The following is a 22,457-nucleotide window of genomic DNA, read 5'->3' as shown; positions in this document are numbered from 1 at the left end:
GAGGCGGGGGGCGGTGGGGAGGTCCCGCGGGCCGCGCCGTGGGGCGGTGTGACCCCTCTCGCTCAGTTTGCCAGCGGAGCACGTTTGGGCTTGCTTAGTTTTGGTGTTTTCAGGTGAAGTGTGCGGTGTGTGAAAACATATCTTTGAACCTCTGTAGTAGGTCTGTGTAGGTGTTGGGAGAAGCACAGCTTTGGGGTGCCCTGGAAGGCTTTTGTTAGTGCTACTTCCTGGCTGCTCTCCTGGACAGCCCTGAGGAAGCTGTGCTGTGGTGGAGACTTTTTCCTGATATGTACAACGGAAAACTTCCCCTGAGACTCTTTTCCTCATGGGGAAGCTTACCGTAATGGCTTACATGGCAGTGATAATTTCTTTTAAAATATAGATGTAGAAATACAATTTACTGACCTCTTAAACTTTTTAGTTTTCATAGATAAACCATGCTATATTAATACGCTGGAAAGCGTGTCTTAAAAGTTGTTAAAACTCTGGCAGGTATGATAGCAATGTCTCTAAAGCCACCTTGATTGAAAGAGCCCTTATGTGCTGCAGTGGCCACGATGTTATCACTGGGGGGGCATGTTTTATGTGAAGGAATAAATCAACACAATCAAATGCTAAGGTCACCCAAAGAAATACACCTGTGTGATCACAACAAATCTTGATATATTTAGGGATAGGTTGGTCGATCCAAACTTTTGTGCTTATAAAACCAGTGAAGAATGACAAATTAACACATGTTTTACGTGGTAACATGCAACTTGTGCTCTCCCACAGAAAAAAAGTTCCTTTTGTAGTGAAATGCGAGTCTCTTACCATGAGTTGTCAGAAGAGAGGAGGAAGACTGTTAGAATAACTGCAGAATAAATGGAAGATGTGTGTCACGTTCCTGTGTGCCTGTGGTCATGGGAAAGGTGCCCTTTAATTGTGGTGGTGTAGGGAATCTCATAGCGGAGATTTCATAAATGAAGAAGACTAGCCAGATAAACGACCAACGAAAGTACTTTCTTCTTTGCATGTTTAGGGGTGACTGAAATTAAAACCTGCTTCATTTTTGCTCTCACCTTCAAAACGCTGAAAGTAACATCTGGTCTTGGGCAAAGGGAGAAATTTTTGGCCCTTGAGCTGTTTGGATAGCAGGTAGTTACTCAACAAACACTTTAACCCAAATTGTTTAATTGTGAGGCATTGGAAAGATCAGCAAAATTAGATTGTTTTCGTTAACTCCAAAGTAGATATGAATTTAGATCAAAACTGAACCATATCTTCCCTGTGAAGGACTGTAAGAATCTTAGACTGAGGCTTGTTGCTGGTATGACAGTTTGTATTTTTCTACCACTATGCTGGTAGCCTTGGTTATTCTATCAGACCCTTACTCATTATTTTAGTACTAGCTCTACGGTTATTTCAGTACATAGTTAGCTACAGTCAGTCCCTTACTGGATGTTTCTTGTTTTTAGAAAGGAGGAATAAGAGTCTGAAGAACATTACTCAAACTGAATCTGTCATCTGTTTTTGTCTTAAGTTGCACCCTAGTGATTTGAGTAGGATGGTAAACATGAATGTGGATTGTGGATCTGGGCCATAAATTCTTAACATTTTTAGCTAACCTAGATTGGCTTTTTTCTTAATTACTGTATTGCAGTAGCTCTCAGTTATGCTGTCTCTTTAGCCTCTTAGAAGTTTGGTAGTAGAGCTTGTCTTCACCTGTCAATTTCCATTGCAGTCAGCAAACTTTTCTGTCTAGTGTTGTGGAGGTTGAACCTATCAGCCTTTGTTTTCCTGTCAGCATAATCGTTCTACAAATGATGTCAGATGAGCTCTGGAAATACTGCTTGTGGGTTGTTGGTGTCAGAATCCAGGAGCGAGCATAAAATGTTGGCACAAAGAAGGTTATGTATATTGTTGGCTTGTCAAAGCTATACTTGCTGCAAACCAAACTAAAATCTCATAGCCTGGGAAACCTGATACCTGCACACCTATTCCTTTTTAAAAGTTATACTCAAAAAATCACAATTTTGATGACATAAAAGTATGGTGGAAGCCACATCTGTCCCTCTGTTTTTCATCTTATGTTCTTACTGTCAATCACCAACTGAAGGAAATTGAATTTTATTATTTTCCCCACTTTTGGATTTCTCTTTCATTCCCCTTCTGGGTTTCTCCCTACAAAACTCAATTGTTTCTGGAAATTACTGCTTCATCCTTGGTTACATGTTATTCTGCCACTGTTTGGCAGCGAGTTGAGACTCTTCCTGTTATGATTTTATTTCCATGTTAGGACATCACTACAGCCATGTTTTGCTGCTGGAAGAGGGCTGGCTGTGATTTCTGTATGAGCCTGCTCATTCATTTGGTCAAGTAAACTTGCCGACAAATGGCTGGGACAGCTGTTTCTTTAGGAAGCACTACATTGCAAAAACAGTATAGACACAGCATCCATAATTGCTTCTGAAGGTTATAGGGAAAGTGGTGCCTGCTGTTTTTTCCCTTCTAATCTCTACAGTGTTTGTGAATTTCAACGAGTATTGGCGTGTACTTCTGTCATTAGGTAGCATGCATCATCTGTAGTCCAGGAAGAATAGGAGAGAGTGGCTACATTGTACATTTTCTGCAGTTTCCCCAGAGATGTTACGGAAGTGCAATTGTTATAAACAATGGTAAGAGTACAGCCTGTATAAGGTTGTCCCAGCAAGGAATTCAAAACTGAGTGGCATTTTGCCACTGTGATACAAGCTCCCTGGGCGTGACTTCAAGGCTGGAATTGTCAGATGACTGCTCATACCACCCTCTGAATGGCATTTATGTGCAGCAGGCAGCAAAGCGAAGCATTATGTCTTCATTTTTTGTCAGAAATACTGCTGAAAATATGGTTGTGATTTGAGGTGTCTCAGTAGTTAGGAGCTAACTTGGAAACTAGGAAGTGGAAAAAAAATTGAAGTGTGATTTAGGGAGGTAATAGAGAAGACAGTGTAAAAAGAATAAATAATACAAAAAGCAAGAAAAATAGTTTAAATATTATCAACCTTTTATACAGTGTTCTTAGTCTCAACAAATTACTGTTATTGATTTGTATTTCCAAGCTAGTTGTTACAACTTGCCTGCTTTCCTTCTGGGTTTCTGTGATTTTTCTTCATAGTAAACTTGTAACACATGCACTGCTGTAATGTGGCAGGCAGTCATGATTCACTAATGGTATACACATACAGGGATAATTACTTATTTACAATCACGGCACCATGAACCTATAAATGTGTTGGCTATAATTAGTCCTTTGCTGACTGACAAGCAAACCATTTGCCAGCTTCAGAAAAACTTACACAACTCCATTTCATCTGACATTGAGTTGCCCGTCAGTATACGTTTCTATTTCTTTGAGGTGTTGGTCATGTTTTCTCCTAAGAGTCGTTTTATTTGATTTAACTTACTTTTCTTTCATTTGAAACCCCTATAAGAAAAAGTTGGCCTCATCTGTCACTTCCTGCACAGCACAAACTCAGTACTATTTCCTATTTACAGGTCTGGTCTTTCTTTGTTTGACTACATGGATGAATGCCAGTATCTCTTTCCCTTTTTGTTGTAAACACACTTGTTTTAGAGGAAAGAGCCTTACTAAGCCAATGAGAAGAAAGAGCAGGGGGAAATGGATATTAAATAGGTGATAAAGCATAGTATTAATTACTTGATGAATCAGTGAGCTCTAGCACTGAGGAATTTATTATTAATGTATCTTGATAACTTGTAAGCAGAGAGGACTGACTGTTTCTGCAGTGTAAGGGAAAAGTCTGGTATTCTCAGAAGAAGACAGATAGCACTCAATCAGAGTCTAAAGCCAATGTGCAAGGACCTATCTTTTTCAAACCTGCTTCATTGTTTCAGAATTATCTAGGAAATATTAAAACATAACTCACTTTTGTGCTGAACTTTCTTTCTTCTATCACTTTCTCTGTGGCTTCTTGTTCTTGAGCTGATAGCATATGGCTGAATGATGAAATAATGGTGAAGAGCTCATTTCACAGAAAGTACCCTCCACAGATGGATCTAAATAGTAGGTTGTACTTTAGCTTGATCTTGTTATGCACACTTTTTCCCCTTTTATAATACAAATATGGATCACACGTTTTACATAAACATTATCTCAGAACATTTTTCTTACTGATAGAAGGCACTGCAGACTAAAGAGACCTAAAAGAAGATAGAAGGCAGCAGAAAGTGGCATTTTATAATATAGTTGATGTTCTGTCAGTGTTGATTGGTCCTCTTGATGGGATTTAAAGAAAGTCTGGATTTGATGCAGATATTTGCAGATAGTTCTTCTAATCTTTTTCCTTGGGAAGAAGAAAAAATGAATGCTTCTTGTTTTAAAAGTTGAAAAGGGTCAATTGTTTGGAAGCAGGGAGAATGAGAATCTCTGTTATAGAGATTCTGAATAGTGGTGCTATGGGGAGATTGCATTTTGAAGAGTCTTGAAAGTAAAGAGAAGACATTTGATATGAGAGACTATTTGAAGAATTGGATGTTGAAATGGTAAAATTTGGAGTCTGTGAGTAGTACTTTGCTGCTATGCTGTGAATACCAGCAAGTAGAGCATGATTGTTGATTTTTGAAGCAAAAGGAAATGCTATAATGATCAAGACATGAACTGTGATCTTTTTTGGGCAAGACTGATGGAAAGCTGTACTTCAGAGAGCAAGAATGTGTATTTCTTTTGGCATGATTCCACACCATATCCCTATCTCTAAATGAAAAATATGGATTTGAAAACTGGACTATTCAATTGAGTTGGTTGGATGGTTGCAGACAGAGAGTCGTGGTCAATGGCTCTATGGCCAGGTGAAGGCTGGACATGAGTGGTGACCCGCAGATGTTTGTCTTGGGACTGGTGCTCTTCAACATCTTCATCAACATAGACATAGTGGGATCAAGTGCGCCCTCAGCAAGCTTGTGGGTGACACCAAGTTGAGTGGTGCAGTTGACACAATAGAAGGAAGGGATGCCATCCAGAGACACCTGGACAGGCTTGAAAGGTGGGTCCATATGAACCTAGTGAGATTCAAGACAGCTAAGTGCAAGGTGCTGCACCTGGGTCAGGGCAATCCCAGATATGTGTATAGACTGGGAGAAGAACTTAATGTGAGAAGCTCTGTGGAGAAGGACTTGGGGGTCCTGGTGGAAGAAAAGCTGGACATGAGCCAGCAGTGTGCTCTTGCAGCATAGATGGCTGACTGTATCCCAGGCTGCTGACTAACAAGCAGGAAGAAGGAGTTGATTGTTCCTGTCTACTCTGCTCTTGTGAGGCCCCGTTTGGAATACTGCATCCGGGCCTGAGGCACCCAGTATGAGAAGGATGTGGACCTGTTGGAGCAGGCAGGCCACCAAGGTGATCAAAGGGCTGGACCACTGTCCTGTGAAGAAAGTTTGAGGGACTTGATCTTGTTTAGCTTGGAGAAGAGAAGGCTCAGGGGAGATGTTGCAACCTTGCAGTAGTCGAAGGGAACTTATGAACAGGAGGAGGACCAAATTTTCACATGGCCAGATAGTGATAGGAAAAGGGGAGTGGTTTTAAAATAAAAGAAGGGAAATTTAGGTTAGATGTTAGGAATAAATTCCTTACTCAGAGTAGTGAGGCAGTGGAACAGAAGTTGTTAATGTTCCATTCATGGCAGCATTCAAGACCAGGTTGTATGGGACCTTGGGCAGCCTGAGGATCTGGTGGGTGGCAACTCTGCACACAACAGAGAGGTTGGAACTAGCCTCTAAGGTCCATCCAGCTCAAGCTATTCTATGATTCTGCATGGCTGGATATAGGCAGTTATGAGAAACTAAAGACATCTGGATCAGAAAAGACACTGGGCTATGCAACACTGGTGATGGCCCACAGAAAGAGGTGCTTTAGCTGTTTGAAGAACAGCTTAGAGTCATTTTTGTCAACAGATAGCTGAGATTTCAAGATTTTGTGAAACTTTGAATTTAGACAAGAAATTCTCATTTCATCATTTGCTCTGTTTAGGACTTAGGATTGTTTTCTACAAAGAAGTCTCGTGTACAGATAAGACTAATGTTTGTAACCAAGTTTCTTGTATGAGATATGATGCTTTAAAAATACTGTTACAGCAAAGATCTCAGCCAAAAGTATGGCCAGGAGTGATAGAGGGTAAAAAAGTATCAGTTCCCCTGGCCTGTTTCTTACATTTTCTGTGAAGAATTCTGAGGCTTTTCTTTTACAAGCAATTTTGCAATTTTGTATATAACATTTCAGTAATATTTCTGTTAGAATTTAGTGGAATTTCTGTACTGATATACTCTTGGATCCAATACTGAACAAAAAAAGGGGTATTCACTCCAGAACATCCTTTGTGTTTCTAAATAATCCCTTTTGAAGATTAAAAGTATGCCAAATCTGCAAACAAAGCTGAGAAACTAGGAAATTACATTCATTGTTCTGATATCTGAGCTCTCAATGTCATTTATGAGTATGTAAGAACATGTTGTTAATGGAAAAAGGTTTTTTTTTTTTTGTTGTTGTTTGTTTGTTTTGCTATTTCAGGTATGTAATTACGGATGCCCTTGAATTATTTCTTGCCGGCTAAAAAACTCTCTAGCCTTTTACAAATAGCTTACTTTTTTGTCAGCTGATTGGAAGTAAGTAGAAAATAATGAATGAAAATTTGAATGTTAGCACAGTGCATTTTGCAAAGCAAGTTGTTAAAATTAATTTTTGTAGCACTTAAATCTAAAAGCAAACTTTTGTTTTTCTTTCAGATGAATGTTTGCAGACTACGTTTAACAGTACCACCTGATGAAGTCTCACAGCCTGAACAGGGAGCAAAAGAACCTGACAGAAAGAAACATGTAAGTTTTAGCAATTCCAATTAAATGTTGTACAAACAAGGAGTAAATATTGGCATCTGTGGAAGCTGATTTTAGTTGTTTTGGTAACTGGATCATCTTGGAAGATGGAAGAGCATGTGGATGCTGAGCAAGTCAGCTGTAAACTTTGAGCCTGAGCTCTGGTGTTGGGAACAGCAAAACATCATGCAAAGTGGAAGGATAGTAGTAGACAACCAGCACAGAGATTGACAGCGATGTGTGACTAAAGTATTTTTAGAACTTGAGTATTTAATATCTATGTTCTGGATTGCTATAAGCAGCAGTGTCTTTCATTAAGCAAAGTCTCAATCCTCACCTGAAGTGAGGAACTTTACGTTTCATATAGGCTTAAGTGTGTGAGAAATGAGCCTTTACTGTGTGTGTGAGCTGGATTGCCTGAGACTTGGATGTTTTCTGCATCAGCTGATTTTGGGACCAGTAGATTGTAATAATTAAATGTGTACAGAAGGTGTTTAGTTGTAGCAAAGTATTTTCACCCATCGCTTAGTTTTGTCTGTTTGTATCTGATTGCTGAAATCCCCAGTCTAGCTGAAACATATGGACCCATTGCCCTAAGAGTACTATAAGTTTGTTTTTGAGGAGGACAGTTATTGACTCATGGCTTACTCATTTTACTGTGCTGAGTAGTGTAATAATGAGAAAGAAGCGCCAGTGAGTAGGGTTTCTTGGTCACTTCCTTATGTGACTTCTTTTTCTCTGCCAGACTCTGTATTTAATGAGAGCTATATTGTACACTTTTAGAAAGTGTACATAAAATCTTCAGAACTGGTTGGGCTGTAATTGTTCAGCGTCTTGGCAATTAAAAAAGAACAACACGGAGTAATTGTGTCATTTACTTGTTTTATGTTTTCTTGTGTAATTCAAAAAAATACACTGAACATGAAGCAAGTACAAAAAAAAAATCACTGAACATGAACTGTTTTTTCCTCATGGCTCTAAAACAAGACAGGAATTTATTACCTGTAGATTTGTACTGACTATGTAATATATTGCTTTGTGTATTTGATTTAGTTACACAGTAACTTATAGTACACACAAGATCCTTGACTAGTCCTACTCTGATAGTTTTATCTTACTGTAAGCTTCAAAAAATCAAACCAAAAGCAACAAAAAAACCTACACCAAATAATTCTTCTGAGAGCAGTGATCAGATATCTCTGCTGATCCACCCATCTTCAGCTCACTCAGTGTTAATGAAATTCTGTACATCACATTGAGAATAAGAAATTTTACAACTGTTAGATAATTCTCATATGGTCCTATAAGAGCTGCATTCCCCTTTTGGAGATAATGCTAATAGAGAGAAATTAGAGAAGTGCTCACCTTTCTGCCTTACACTTTGCAATTTAATGTCAAAACACACAGCTTCACCAAGAATCAAATGCAACAGCAGGACTTGGAAGTTAGAGTTCTGTGCTGTCTTTAATGCTGTGTGCAAAGAAAAGCATTTGGAAAAAAAAATTAATATCTAAGTAGTACAACTGTTGACTTAGACAAATAAACTGCGAGGGTAACCAGAGGATTTGTGCAGTGTTTGCTGAAGACTTGCAGCAGATTGGGTGATCTGAGCATGGCTGCATGGCTGTCTCCTCTTTGGGCAGACAAGAAGTGAGGGAGGAGAGCATAGACCTTGCTGTGTCAAAGGGAATGCCAGAAAACTATAAATACACCATGGCGTGACATTTAGCTGTAATCTTCTCGTTCTAATCTTTCATTAGAAGGAGGTGATTTTGAGCTGCCCTGATGTAACATAGCGATGGCTTGTTGGTTATTTTTTTATTTTCTGTATTCTCTGGAACTGAATACTATTGTAAAGTGTAGCAGCTGCAAAATCAGCTGTACAGGAGCCCCTGCTAGCACTGAACTTGCTAGCATCTTGCTTTGGAGCTCACTAGCAGTTCAGAACTGATGCTTTATTCGTAATGTCAATAGATTTTAACTTAGATTTTTTCATTGCAGTCCAAGTTTAGCAGAAAATATATGCTGTATTTCATTAAATCTCTATCAGTGCATTATGTTTCTAGACTGATTTATTTATTGCCATTCTGATATGGAATAAAAATGAGCCAGTGTAAAAAATAGAACAAAGTGGCAGAGCTGGCATTTTTGTTACGACAAAATTACTGCAGACAGGAGGATGGCCTCTGCCTGACTTTTGTAAAAGATGGTACCCAGTTAGATGATGATTTCAAAAACTGAAGGGAGAGAACTTGTGCTGTGTGTGTCAGGCTGAATGTCTGTATTCCTGTTTAGTCTGTGATGAAAAAAACATGCGAGAACTGAAGTCACAAGTACAAGTTGATTGAGTGGTTTACTTTCATTGGCAAAAAGCTAAATATCTGAATTGTTAGCACTTCAGACTGAGAGTGTCTGGAACTACCATAATTTTGTTCCATTGCTCCTATTACTGATAGGCAATAAATGAAAGTAGTATGAGGCTGTTTACTTCACCATGAGGTACAAAGGATTATTGTGCTGGTCAGATCATAAGCAATATCTGTGCGTTCTGAAGCCTGCCTTGCCCTGCATAATAAAATGCAACTGAACAATAGTATTGTCTCTGTTTGGACTTGGGCTTATTTTTATCAGTCAGGCCCTTTCTTCACTGTCATGGCTAAATTTGGAAGTGTCATTGGAAGCTGCAGCTAGATATTTGAGGGCAGAATATTGAGATATGTATGGAGATTTTTTTCTTTTTTTCCTTTGAGCAAGTGGACAGAGAATGAAAATGAAATCATGCTTTATAAATTCGTCTTATTTTACTGGTTTTGAGGCTTTCAGTAGACTTTGAACAGCACTTAGTCTTAACCTTTAACCAATACTTTTGCTTTATATATCCTCTAACTCTTTAAATTACATTTTTAAATTATTCACATCCTAGAGGTGAAATCCTTATTGCTTCCTAAGCAGAAATACAAAAGCAGAGCAAACATTTTTCCCCTAGCTAAAATGTAGGCTGTACAGAAGCCAGAAGTGGAATTTTCTCCACTGTGTGATGCAGATAATCAAGAGAAACTCATGTCAGACCTGGATCAAGGAATATGAGTGCAATGAATATGAGGCTGTTGTGCACTTTGAATCTAGGACAGTGCCTATTTTCTCTACTGATCTGTGGCTGCCAGCCCACTCCCACCAGCATAGCAGGAGTTGTGACATAACAAATGTGGTTCACCTGCTACAGGTGGCTGATGTTACTGTTTCTCAGCCTCTCCAGCACTAATTCTGTTTTTTATGTGCTACTTAAGCAGCTCTTTATTAAAACCAGCATTAAATGAAAGCCACAGAAATAATTCCAGTGGTAGCTACCTCTGGTAGCTAATGTATTTGTCTTACTTTACTTTCTTAATGTATAAAGAGTGGCATTATGGAAACAGTTTATTTGATTAGACGTGGCACCTAAATTCTACAATATTTCAAAGAGTTTAGAAGTGGAAATGTGTTGTGAGGCTTCTTATTTAATGTCATGAGTTTAAGAACACTTGTGTCTATGTCTTAGCGTATTTTCCACATTTACATAGTGCTGATAAACCATGTGCAGTATGAAAAGCAGCTCACAAATCACATTTAAATATGAGTTTGTACTCGTTTCAGAGTTTATACTGGCTTCAGACATTGCTTATGCTATGTATTTGAACAGATATAAACAGGATGCATGGCAATTATTAAGGCTTTTGCAACCTTGGGGTGTCAGCTTCTGTATTAAATATTTATTAATTAAATAAACACAGTGTGCTTTTCTTTAGGATATGTGGTGTGATCGCACCAACTGCAACGTGACTGTTGCTACAGCCTAGATGAAGCATGTTCCTGGAAGCTGCCTTCGTATACATCAGCATAATGTGTTGTTGTGGTTAACTTGAGTTGTCATATAACTGACTATAGCCACAAAGAAATATTTATGAGTTTCTTAAGGTTAGTATGCCCTTTTCAGATAAGGGCCTTCAAGAAAATTTTGCAGCAAGAAATCGTACTTGGAAAAGGTATTGTTCCAGTGCTGGAAGTGCACAGGCAGTTGGGGAGTGAAAAAAATGCTCTAGATTGGGATGATATTTTGACCTTAGAAGCAATGGTTGTCCAATCTAAAGAAACCTGCCAGCTTCACCTACTCTTCTGGTTAATTTTATAGTACTTACTTATTCTGTTATCATCACTGAGATGCCTTAGAAAGGAGAGGGGTGAGAATCTTGTCAGAAAAGTGAATTTTGAGAGTGGATATATATGGAAGACAGAGCAAAACAATGAGAAGTAAAAGCAGTATCCTGTATTGTAAGTAGTACATGGCAGAACTGGAACTCTCAACAGATGATGGAGATTCCTTTAATCTTCTGAAAGAGAAGTGACAAAGAAATCTTGGGAGGCTTGTGCAAATATAGATGACAGACAGTTGTGTCATCATTGCTGGAGAAGTGTGACCAGTCTGGCTTTATGCATACTTATGATGCTCATTATGTGCCTATTATGATGTAAATTTAAATCTGTTCATCTGTGAAATATTGAAGTGTCATGGATGATTGATTCTCTTGCTGCAAAACTAGTGGTCTGAATCTATCTTCCTTTGCTAGAGAGGGATGAGTCTTCTAAAGCATTGCTTGGAAATGTGTTTGTAATGTTCTAAAAATAAGGAACTTGATCATAATCTTCATACAGAATTCTGCAAACAGAACTTTAAACAATTCTGCTAATGTTTCCGAGGCACAAAGGATCTTAGTAGTTTCTAGTATTCAGCTGTTCACCTCATAAAATATGAATTAGAATGGGTAAAGTTTATGGATTTATGAATTCAGTGTCTGGGGCCTTAGTAACCTCTAAACAATCAAAGCGATTATTCATCTTGTTATCTGGAAGATGGAAACTTGTATTTAATCCCTTCATCCAGATGCAGGGGAGGAGCTGAAATGAAACTACCAAAGCAACTGTACAACCCTGGAAGTAAACAGATACAAAAGTTTTGAGTCATATCCCCATCTAGTTCCTGTATTTATTCTCAAGTAATCAGGTGCAGGATTTTTGTCTGTATGCATGTAAAGAGAAGAGAAAAACAAGCAAATCATAACTATGTAACTTTTGGTTATCAGGATACAAAGCTCTGCATATGGCGTTTTCAACATGCAAAATAATATCTGTTATAGATAGGGCTAGGTGACCAGTATTTTTCTCTTACATGGTTGAAACTGTCTTTATCAGGTGTCTACTCCAGGATTGTTCCCCTCCCAGCCCTGCGTGCGCACAGAACTTCAGCAAAATGATTAAGCCAGTAATGATACAGTAAAGCCATTTCAGTGTCATCAGGCAATGCCAATGCAGGAGGGACACAACTTTTTTTTATTCTATACTATATACAACAGATTTGCATTTTTACCCATTACTTTTAATACAAATAGATTATCCTGTTCATTTTCACCCTACCCAAAGAAATATTTATTCTTATGTTGTCACTGTAGCTGTGTTAGTTTGGCTGCTAAAAACAGTAAGAGCTATTGCATTAGACTACAGTTACTACTATCACCTGTCATGGTAAGAACTAAAGACTTGCTGGGATACAGTTGTGTGTGTATATAAAATAATGAGTTTCACCTCTTTCTGCCTCTGTTTGATATGGAGGAGAGTATTTAGATAGTGTTTAGACTACTAATTTACTGAAAAGTCTCAAAAGTCTGTGAGTTTCAATACTGTATCATTACTGAACAACAAAACAAACTCAAATATTTTCAAAAGTAATCTCATATCTATTGACATCTTGGTAAATTTGGCGTGCAAAAGTAAGTTCAGTGAAGTTACCTGTGAGTGATTTGTCCCCATCACTGGCTTTTAAAAGAAAGACAATGCACAAAACTATTCAGTAACAGCTATTTTTTTCAAGACTCTCTTTCTAACTTCATGTTCACAAATAATTGTTCATTTTAGGTTCTCAGTTTGCAGATATTCAAAGTTAAATGATATAATTTTTTTTTCCTCATTTTAAAAGCAAAAACATGGATGTCTATCTGAGCTAGTTTCTCAAAATCTTTGTAATCAGGAATATAAATTAATAATTCTGGAGTCTGATTCACTTCAGGTAATTGCTGCAGGAGACCTGGACACAGCACTGCAGGTGGGGCCTCACAAGAGCAGAGTAGAGGGGGACAATCACCTCCCTGTCCCTGCTGGCCACCCCTCAAGACATAAGTTTATACAAATATGCTTCTAGAAATTTCTGCAGATTGCTAAAATATCAAACACAAGCACAAAAGCTGCCACTTTACTTTCCTATCAAGCCCTTCTATAGTAGTTCAGAACACTGAAACACGCATAAGAATGCTGTTTCATAGCATTGCTTTGGCTCTTATAACATCAGCTGTACATGTTCTATAAGATAATTACAGACTGAAATGGATTTTTGATTGTTTTGGAGGTGTTTAGCCTAAAATGAAAACTAAGATTATAGTTTGTTTATCTACAAGATAAAATGATATTTTCTGAAGTCTCACATAGAGCTTTGAAGTTTCAGTTTCATTTTCTTCTGAGAACTGTCTAAATATTTAGATTAAACTTGTGAATTTTGATGTTTTGCACAGCACAGACTTTACAAGGGACACTGGAATTTTTGTGTTTGCAAGAATTCAAAAGGAAACTGTAAGAGCAAACAGTCCTCCAGAAGAATGCAGAAAAGTACCATATAAACCAGAACTTTCTCTCTCACATCTCTCTCCTTGCAATAATCCATCTGTTGCTCTTGGCTACACACATACCATTTTCATTAAAGCTAGTGGAAAATTGACATCTAAGATGATTATAAACTAACCATTGATCATCTCAAAATACAAAGGTTGACAATTTGGCCCCCAGGCATTTGGGATCTAGTGTTCTTAGCTACTGCTGTTCTTTCACTATAGATGGCTTGTCTTATGTTACTGCCTTTATTCAATTTTTAAATCATTCTAGAACTTGTTTGAAATAAAGTATGATTTGTTTTTAAGGAGCTCTACCATGTACCAAATGGCATGTCTCCGGGGAAGCTCTCTCATGGAATGGTGTATGGCGTCGTGCACCGGACTGACAACAACCATAAGAGAGAAATGGTGGTTTATGGCTGGTCGGCTGATCAGCTGAAAGAGGAGATGAATTACATTAAAGAAGTGAGTTATGCTTTTGCCTTCAGAATTTGTCTGATATCCCTTCCATATACTTCTGTAGAGCTGTGAGTGTATGTGGGATGACTGATGTCACACCAAATAACCTCAAATTTGAATAGAGAACCCATTCTGAAGCTAATGGTTTGCCTTGTTACTTCTTGAGTTGAAAAAAACTTAAGTACCTAGAAGCTACGTGATTGAAGCTCACATCCTCTGTGCCAGATAATACTCCATAATGCTTAGTGACTGTTGGGGGGGGGGTTACAGCTGGACAAGCAAGCTGCCTAACTGATTTTAAGGTTCCCATCCTGAAGCCTTCATAATTTCAAATGTTATGCAGGATAAACTTTGTAAGCAGACACCTGAAAGGATGAACTCTCTCTTATCTTCTGCTTCCCCCTCCTCCATCACAGTTTTGAAAAGGCTCCCAAATTAGGTGATATAGTAAAATCACTTGGGTATGTTTTGGGGCAGCCTTAAAATAGTCAGCCTAATAAGATGACTTTGTACTACTTTCTTTGTGCATGCTCATTTAGCATAATTGGCAGAAACTGTACTGAAAGAAAAAAATGAATTTCTGATGCTGCTCATTTTTGTGCTCAAGACTCACCATCTCTTTGCCTGTCAGTCCTTGTCTCTCAGGCTTTGGCAATAACCTTCTAATTAGCCCAGAGTGAATAATTTGACCTCTTTCCATCTTCCTTTGCCACCCAGGAAGCTATTGGTCAATGGTTATCATCTTACAATGACTCAAGTGCAGGAGAACTGTGTTGATATAAAAGGGAGGAACACTGCGTCAAGCCAGCAGTCTAGGGGACTGTAATTATGTGTACTCTTAGCATCTGCCTGGTCTCCAGCTATCAGCACTTGTTTTGCTCCTTTATTACTCACAGATTTCAAGCTCCCAGTGTTTAATACTCCAGTACCTGCACTCGCCATTTAGGGTATGTTGCTACTGCTATGCAGGCAAGGAACATGATCTGCTCTTTTCCTGCCTGTGTAGTTTATCTGAAGTGCTGTCAGGAATGGATGAATTGTTACACAGCACAGTGCAGCTCCTTAGGCCGCACTGCTTCTGGAACTTGATTCAGGTTGCTTGAACTGGGAGCAAGTCCCTGCACTTCTCTGTTGGCTTGTGGCAAAGAGAACAGAGTCAGACCAGACTGATAGCATGTTTTGCACTGGGACTTGGTTATCAATTCTTAAAAAAAAAAAAACGGTAAAACCTTTGAAGAAGTGGAGGGTGTGAATCAGCTATGCTAGTTGTGAATTTTGGCCTGCCAGATGAGTTTCATCTTAATAAGCAGAGCCCTCAGCTTGTGCCACAAATATGCTGACTTAGCCCAGAAATGGAAGGCTATGTTCTGAACTGCTGATGCTTCTTTTTCCTGTACTGGTGTCAAACTTGCACCTTGCAAGTGTGTGTGTGGGCAGATGCATGTGTGTGAGTGGAGACAGGATGAGGAGTGCTTCCTTCAGAAGTGCAGGAGTCAGCTTCCTTCCGTGTTTCTCGTCACAAAGGAAACATGCAGTCTGGGATAGACTTGCATCCACTCCTTGTGTAGATTTGGTGGCCAGTGTCCTCTTTCTGGGATGGCATATATTGCAGAGCTCCCAGAAACTTCCCCCTTTTAATGCTTTTCCCTTGTTCCTTTCCAAGCCCCACTTCAGCTATGCAGATGCAAGGTAAGCTGACTGCCCTAGGTAATCTGCAACCAGCGTGTGTTCAGCTGAGGGGAGGGGAAGAAAAAGAATTTGAGCTACGTAGCTGGAAGATAAACTATAGGCAGGCATTTAATGAGTGTTTACAATGTGTGCTCTTGAGAAAATTTGGTTCTTTGCATGTTTCTCAATGGCATGCAAACCCAAGCTGGCTTTTAACATTACTTTTTTTTTTTTTTTTTCCTTTTTCCTTTCTTTTATTTTTTAATTTTTTTTTTAGAAAGGCAAAGTATAATTTACATCCATTGTTATTAAACAAGATCAGATTGGGTACTCTATTCTTCAGATTTGTAATTAATTGGTAAATTTATGCTAATACATTGTTTAGCTAGATATGAGCCTAGAAGTCCAAATTCAGTGAAGCTAAAGGATTTATTTTCAAAGGACACTTGGTGAAAACTTAATTAAGTGCTGTAATAGAATGAACGTATATGAAATCCGTAAGTGGATGCTTTTCTTAGAAAGAAAATATTGTATGTTCAAGTTAATTTTAATTCAATTAATAAACTAAATAAGTTAGTCTTCTGGATAATTTAATTGAAATTTGTTATTTAAATTATTAATTTAGTAGTTTTTAAGTGTACAGAGAATTTTAGAATTGCTCAGATTTTTGTTTATATCATCCCTATGTGGACAGCTCTTAAGAATTAAGTTCTAGTCTTAAGAGTGAACTAGTGTTGACAAAAAGTTTGATTAATAATGGGCAATTCTAAAAGTAACAAAAAAGAATACAGAAACAAAATACTGTGTCCCAGTACAAACAGTGTCATCAGTAAGTCTGGTTGATAAAGGCATGTGATTTTTCTAACACCAGGTGAGAGCAACTCTGGAAAAAGTAAGAAAGAAAATGTATGGGGAGTATGATGAAATGAAACGAAAAATACAGCAGCTTACGAATGAACTGAAAGTAAGTATGCATTCACTTGTAGGGAAAGTATATGACATTAACTTGTCCCTGTACTATCTATTTACCTTTTCCCTCCAGGAAGGTAAAGTAGGACAGGGATGCTTTTGCATATGGAATTAGTTGTTTGGTTATTGGAAATGAAAGATAATTTTGATAGCATTGCCTGGGTGCGTGTTCATTCTAGACAATCTGGGAATTATTGGAGATCTTTGTAGCAGTAAGCTGCCATGTGAAATGAAAAAACATATTGATTATATAATTAGGAGTGACCTGTGCAACTTAAAGTTGTGGTTTCAACAGACTGCTCTGTTTTAGTGACTGTAATGTTTAAATATGATATAAAAGAAGTAGCAGCATTCTTTAATGCAGTCCTAAAATGACTTACCTTGTAGTTCTTAATGGAACCTTTTGGTGGTCATTTGATGAACTCTTTCTTTGTGCTTTTTCAGTAAGAGCTGCTGCAGTCTGTAGAAATACCATTTGTCTTAAATAAGTTCTTTGGTCCAACAAATCACTGACAACCTGCTGTGGATTTTATATTCAGTATTGTTATTCACAGCTTTGGTTCAGAGGAAGCTTTGATAACTAAACATATTCATAACTTCAAGGATCTGGGACTCTGACTTGTGCCTTTCTTACCTCCTCATTTGGAGACTGTCAGTTTATATATAAAGATCAGAACACAGAACAAAATTCTGTGTCAAGTAGTATAAAAATTAAAAAAAATTAAAAATCACCCCAACTTGAGAGGAGGGAGGGAAGAACTGAATTTTTGTGAAATAAATTAAATATCTTTGTGATGCTGACGATATGCAGCCCCCATCCAGTACCATGTAGGCAAACACTGGCTTAGATGCAGCTTTGCCTTCTCTCTGGTTGATCCTTACTGAATAGCAATGATGAAATTCTATGCTTCCAGATCCTCCACTGGACCAGTAGAAATCCTTCATGAGTCTGAAAATCTCTCTTAATAGTTTCTGAGCACTTCTGGCAGAATCTCTAATTCTGAAGCAAATAAACAGTTTATGAAGGATTCTTTCTGAACTTAATGGCACACTGAGACATCCTTCCTGAAACACACACACGCTTTCTTAATAATTAAGAGTGCCTGGGAAAAAAGCACAGGTGTTCTTCTATCTGATAACATATGCTTTTTAAAATTTGTTTGGTTTTGTTTGTTTTCTACATGTCTGCCACCTTCCATGCTGTTTGAGGATCCTACTTAAAATCCTTTCTATACTCTTAGCTTCAGCTTTGAATCACTATGCTTTTTTTTCCCATCAATTTCCAGGACTACTTTTTGTTCATTAAGTTAGTTTGAAGTTTGTACTTCAAATACTCTACCTCGGGCAGTAAGTTTCTTCACAAAAGTTCTTATCTTGTAACTTTTTTAATTTATCCAAAGCATTTCTGTTTTCATTTGTTTTTAACTGAGCACACATTTGTATAGAATTAGCAGTAATTATATAGCTTCTGCTCCCTGGGCTGACCTAATCTATTTATAACTTTGTTACTAAACACTAATTGATATTCATATTGATCACTGGTGCTCTTATGCTTTAACAAGAAACGCATCTGTCTGGTCCATGACATAAATCCAAGTTGGGCTGGCTTCCATTAGTAACAATTTTCTTCTTTATTACTAAATGGTTCCTGATCATTTCCACAGTTTGGGTTTCTGTCACCTCTTCAGCGGTATCATTTTATGCTTTTATTTCCTCAAGTTTTTAAGCATGCAAGTGTGTGTATGTGTGTGCACAACAAAAGAAGACAGATCTTCACACAACATAGTTCTCTGCTGACTTCTCCTGCCTGCTTCGTTCTGCTTGATTCTTCGGTCCTCTTGATGTTGCTTCTTTACATACTCAGTCACTTCCTTCTCTATTAAGGCTATTATACCTTTCACCCAAACCTTTCTAGAATTCTTCATTTCTTGCATTCTTCTGATTTTCACCAGCAACCTACCCACTCTCTGTATATAATCTTTCTGAATAGGCATTTATCAAATGTCCTCTTATCCTTTCAGAAAAGGTTTTACACTGATTACTGTTCAACAGCAGACAGCCACTTTCACTTTATTTCTGTTAGCATATTTGAATTATATATTTTACTTGTTTGCTTTTGAGGTACAGGCGTGTGGTTTGGGGTCTATATATTTTAAGCATCCTAGTACTGTGAAAATTAGCCACGGGATCTATCTATTCTGTAGGTCCCTTTGAGAGAATAGGTAAACTTGATCATTATTCTATATAAAACTTCTTTTTTTTTCCTGCTCAGGTGACAAATGCTCATCAGGAATCCTTAGAGAATCATGTGCGAGTGCAGGCTGCAGCCTTAGATAGCTTTAGTGAAATGAACAGCTCCTTGACATCAGCATCAATAGACTTGCAGGTACATTTTAACAGCTGTTTCACAGCTGACAACTTCCTTTTCTGACATGGATTTAAAAGCGTATGTTAAAAATGAATAACAAAAATAGTTTCTAACACTAAACAAGCCCATAAAGTGTTGTCTTGGATATATGAGGAAGCTAATTTGTGAAACTAAGGAAAAAAGTAGAGCAACTGTTTTGCAACCAATATTAAAAGACTGTACAATCAAGAGATACTGATCTGCTGCAGACTAATGCCACTAGTCATGTCTCTACAAAATATCTTAAGGTAAAAATGTGATTTGTTCTGTGTTGTGCAAAACAGAGCACCTCCTGGCTCTCCTACCTTTACTATTTAATAGAAATGGAAGTGGCATGTGTGGATGCTAAACACCTGTGAAGCTTTACATACCTGTGAAATTTTGGGGGAGGGAGAATGTGGGGATGTATTTTCTGTTTTAAAGGATTCCAAATTCCCATGTACCTAAACTCAAATGTTCCTGTTTTGTTGTATGTCATAGTTTTTCTCACTTTAGTACGTTTTATATATATGGCCCTTGGAGAGAAGAAAGGAAGATTACTGGGAGTAATATTTGTACTTAAATGTATCCATATTCCTTCCTCTTTTTGTTGTGTTCCAGGACTTGATTTCAATGAGTATGTTCCTCATGGAAACACCCTCTAGCAAACCAAATACAACAAAAAACAATTTTAAATGTTAAAACTTGCAAAACTGTTCACACTACATTGATAAATCAGGATTCCCTTAACTATTTGTGTTTTTTTTCTTTTTTTTTTTTTTTTTCTTCCTTTCTTGACTATGTTAGCTCACTGAATTATTTCTGAATCTTAATATGTGGTTTGCCTCTTTGTTTCAGAAAACTCTGGTGGATGTTACTTTGGAGAACACTGATATAAGGGAACAAATAAGGAATTTAAAACACACACATGAACAATCTATGGAAAAGCTGAGAGAGAAGCAAAAACAACTGGAAACAGCACAAATTGAAAATCAGTTACTGAAATTAAAGGTGCAGTATATAAACTCCCCTGAAAACATTGCACAGTAAGAGCATTAGGAATATATTAAATGAATTCCTTAGCTCTCTTTGTAAAGGATTATTCATCCATCATGCCTCGCTCATTCCCTAGAGCTATTGTATTCCTGTGAACTAATTCTGTTTTGATAACAAAGAATCTCAGCTGGCAACAGTCAGACTCCTCATAACATGGGATTACTATCCGGGAATGTTGGGAGGTGGAAGTTCAGACTGTTAAGTAGTAATCAATGTCCACTGAAATAAAGTCTCTTAACTTACAACTTTGTACAGTGCCATAAGAATGTCTTGATGTTGAGCTTGTTTACATGGTATTGTCAAATTTTTAACAGGTAATCTCCTAAGTTTTATGACCATACAGTCAGTCGATATGTATGTAACAGCAAGTTTTTTGGGAAAACAACTAAGCTATTTCTTTCAGAGGAATACAGAGGAATAAATGCAAAATATAGTTTTATATGGCAGAAAGCTTGCCCATTTTCCTCCCTCATCTCACTTGTCTGCCAAAAATGTTCGTTTAATCTCCTTTAAATGAAGAAAAAAAAAAAAAAAAAAGCAACTTCTGTAAACCTTTTTCTCTCTGGTTTACTCATGTCTAATTTGTTCAGAGAAGATGTTTCTTTTTGGCTCTCTAGTGACCTGCATTTATGCTTAATGATGAACGGTTAATAACATTAGTTTATTTCAACTTACAATTCATTTTCTAGTTTCCTTTCATAATAAAGCTTTAGAGGCTGTATAAGTAGTCCCTCTGAAAAAGTGCAAATTACTACCTCTGTCCCTGTTTCTGTTTGGGTGAGGTGCCCAGGGGGAAATTGCAGTACAAGTGGAATCCTTCAGAGCTTACTCCCTCTGCAAGGAATGAAATACGTTCTTATCCTGCAGGGCAGTAGGACACTTGTTCCTACCACGCAAGATAAACACAAGGGCTTAATAAACCCTTCAGTCCTTGAAGCGAAGAAGTAAAAAATAAAATACAAGAACCCCACACAAACAAAACATTGAAATCAGAACCAGGTGCTTTGTGGTTGTGTGATCAACAGGGATCACTTCATTCTTCTCCCTGCTGTAGCTCTCACAGCATTTTAGTATAACCCTCTCTGATTTATAGCATCTCTAGTAAGAGAACTAAGTCCTAGAGAAGCTGTTCTACTTTGCTTTTACTGCAGTTTACATAGTAAATGGATTTAAGCTGCAGATGTCCTATCCAGTGTTTAATCACTGAGGGTGTGTTTTAGTGACTGTTTTGAACCACCCTAAAGGGGAAATCCTGTCTCTGAATTGCCATTCTTGCCCTCTTCCTTGTTGCAATAGTAGAGTTGCTCATCCTATGGTTAAAAATTAACCATATCCAATCCCTGGGTCTATTAATTTTCAGCCTAGCTTGTTCTCTGATGAATTTTTCTCCATGATCACCCTGTTTCTTGGGCTTGCACAAAGAGTAGTACGTGAAAAAGCAAGAGAGAGGAGAGTGCATCTGTATCTTCTGGTTAACAACACATAAATTAGATTCAGCTTAAGGTAATCACTACTTTAAGAGTTCGTAGTCATCTAGAAACAGGAGCTAAATCTATTTTCTCTAAAACACACTTCTGTAAAATGGCAGGAGTCTTCAAGTGACTTGGACACTGTTATGGAAGGGCTCAGTAAAGAGTCATGACTTGTTCCTGGAGAAGCAGTGGTTGGTTAAATTCAGGCACCATGAAACCTGATGAAATAGTGACTTCCACAAATTTGAATGAGTTCTACATTGGCAGTGTTGTAAATTATCTTGACACAAATGAAAATCTGCTTCAATTATGTCAAATTTATAGCAAGGTGGAGCTGAAATTCAAGGTGTTAGTTTCATATTGTGCGAGTTTCATTTCTCCTGCAGACATCTGTGCTCTACTGACTGATGGGTCAGCTGTGACTTTCATCCTTTCCCCTATTGTAGGTGGAATCATCACAAGAAGCCAATGCTGAAGTCATGAGAGAGATGACGAGAAAACTGTATAGTCAATACGAGGAAAAAATGAGAGAAGAGGAGCAGAAACATAAAGCTGAGAAGGAAATCCTCCTAGTATGTATATTTGGTTTGTAAAAGTAGTGCTCAGTTTGGGTGTCATTTCTCAATCACCTAATAGTCCAAAGTGTGCATATGCTTCTTCCTTTGTGACTTGTCAAACCACCATTACAAAGTTTTCAAAGCTATTGGGGTTTTAGGGCTGAGAAAAAAGTATATTACAGCAGCAGTAATGATAATATAGGCTTCAAAATTTAAAATTAAGTGTTTTGGCTTTTTTTTTTTTAACTTGTCCAATTTTAGTATATTTTAAAAGAGGGAGGGAGGGAAAACTTCACTGGACACAAGTTAGACAGTAACTCTTCTTGTCTCCTTGACTCATTCCACCCACAAG

The 22,457-nt window shown here is 37.8% G+C and overlaps 1 protein-coding gene across 2 annotated transcripts in view; it reads left to right on the top strand.

Moving 5' to 3' along the window:
• Positions 1 to 6,739: 6,739 nt before the first annotated feature.
• LOC100546106 (myocardial zonula adherens protein) overlaps positions 6,740 to 22,457 on the top strand; it is a 37,442-nt gene continuing 21,724 nt past the window's right edge. For both annotated transcript variants that reach the window (XM_010717270.3, XM_010717271.3), the window contains exons 1-6: positions 6,740 to 6,849; positions 13,845 to 14,003; positions 16,537 to 16,629; positions 18,907 to 19,020; positions 19,879 to 20,031; positions 21,995 to 22,120. In XM_010717270.3, coding sequence (XP_010715572.1) covers positions 6,760 to 6,849; positions 13,845 to 14,003; positions 16,537 to 16,629; positions 18,907 to 19,020; positions 19,879 to 20,031; positions 21,995 to 22,120 — 735 coding nt within the window. In that variant the 5' untranslated portion in view covers positions 6,740 to 6,759. The remainder of the gene's footprint in view (positions 6,850 to 13,844; positions 14,004 to 16,536; positions 16,630 to 18,906; positions 19,021 to 19,878; positions 20,032 to 21,994; positions 22,121 to 22,457) is intronic.

Source organism: Meleagris gallopavo, chromosome 12, assembly GCF_000146605.3.
Source record: "Meleagris gallopavo isolate NT-WF06-2002-E0010 breed Aviagen turkey brand Nicholas breeding stock chromosome 12, Turkey_5.1, whole genome shotgun sequence".
Taxonomy (NCBI): domain Eukaryota; kingdom Metazoa; phylum Chordata; class Aves; order Galliformes; family Phasianidae; genus Meleagris; species Meleagris gallopavo.
Note: the sequence above shows the minus strand (reverse complement) of the source record. Positions and strands in the feature narration are given on the sequence as shown.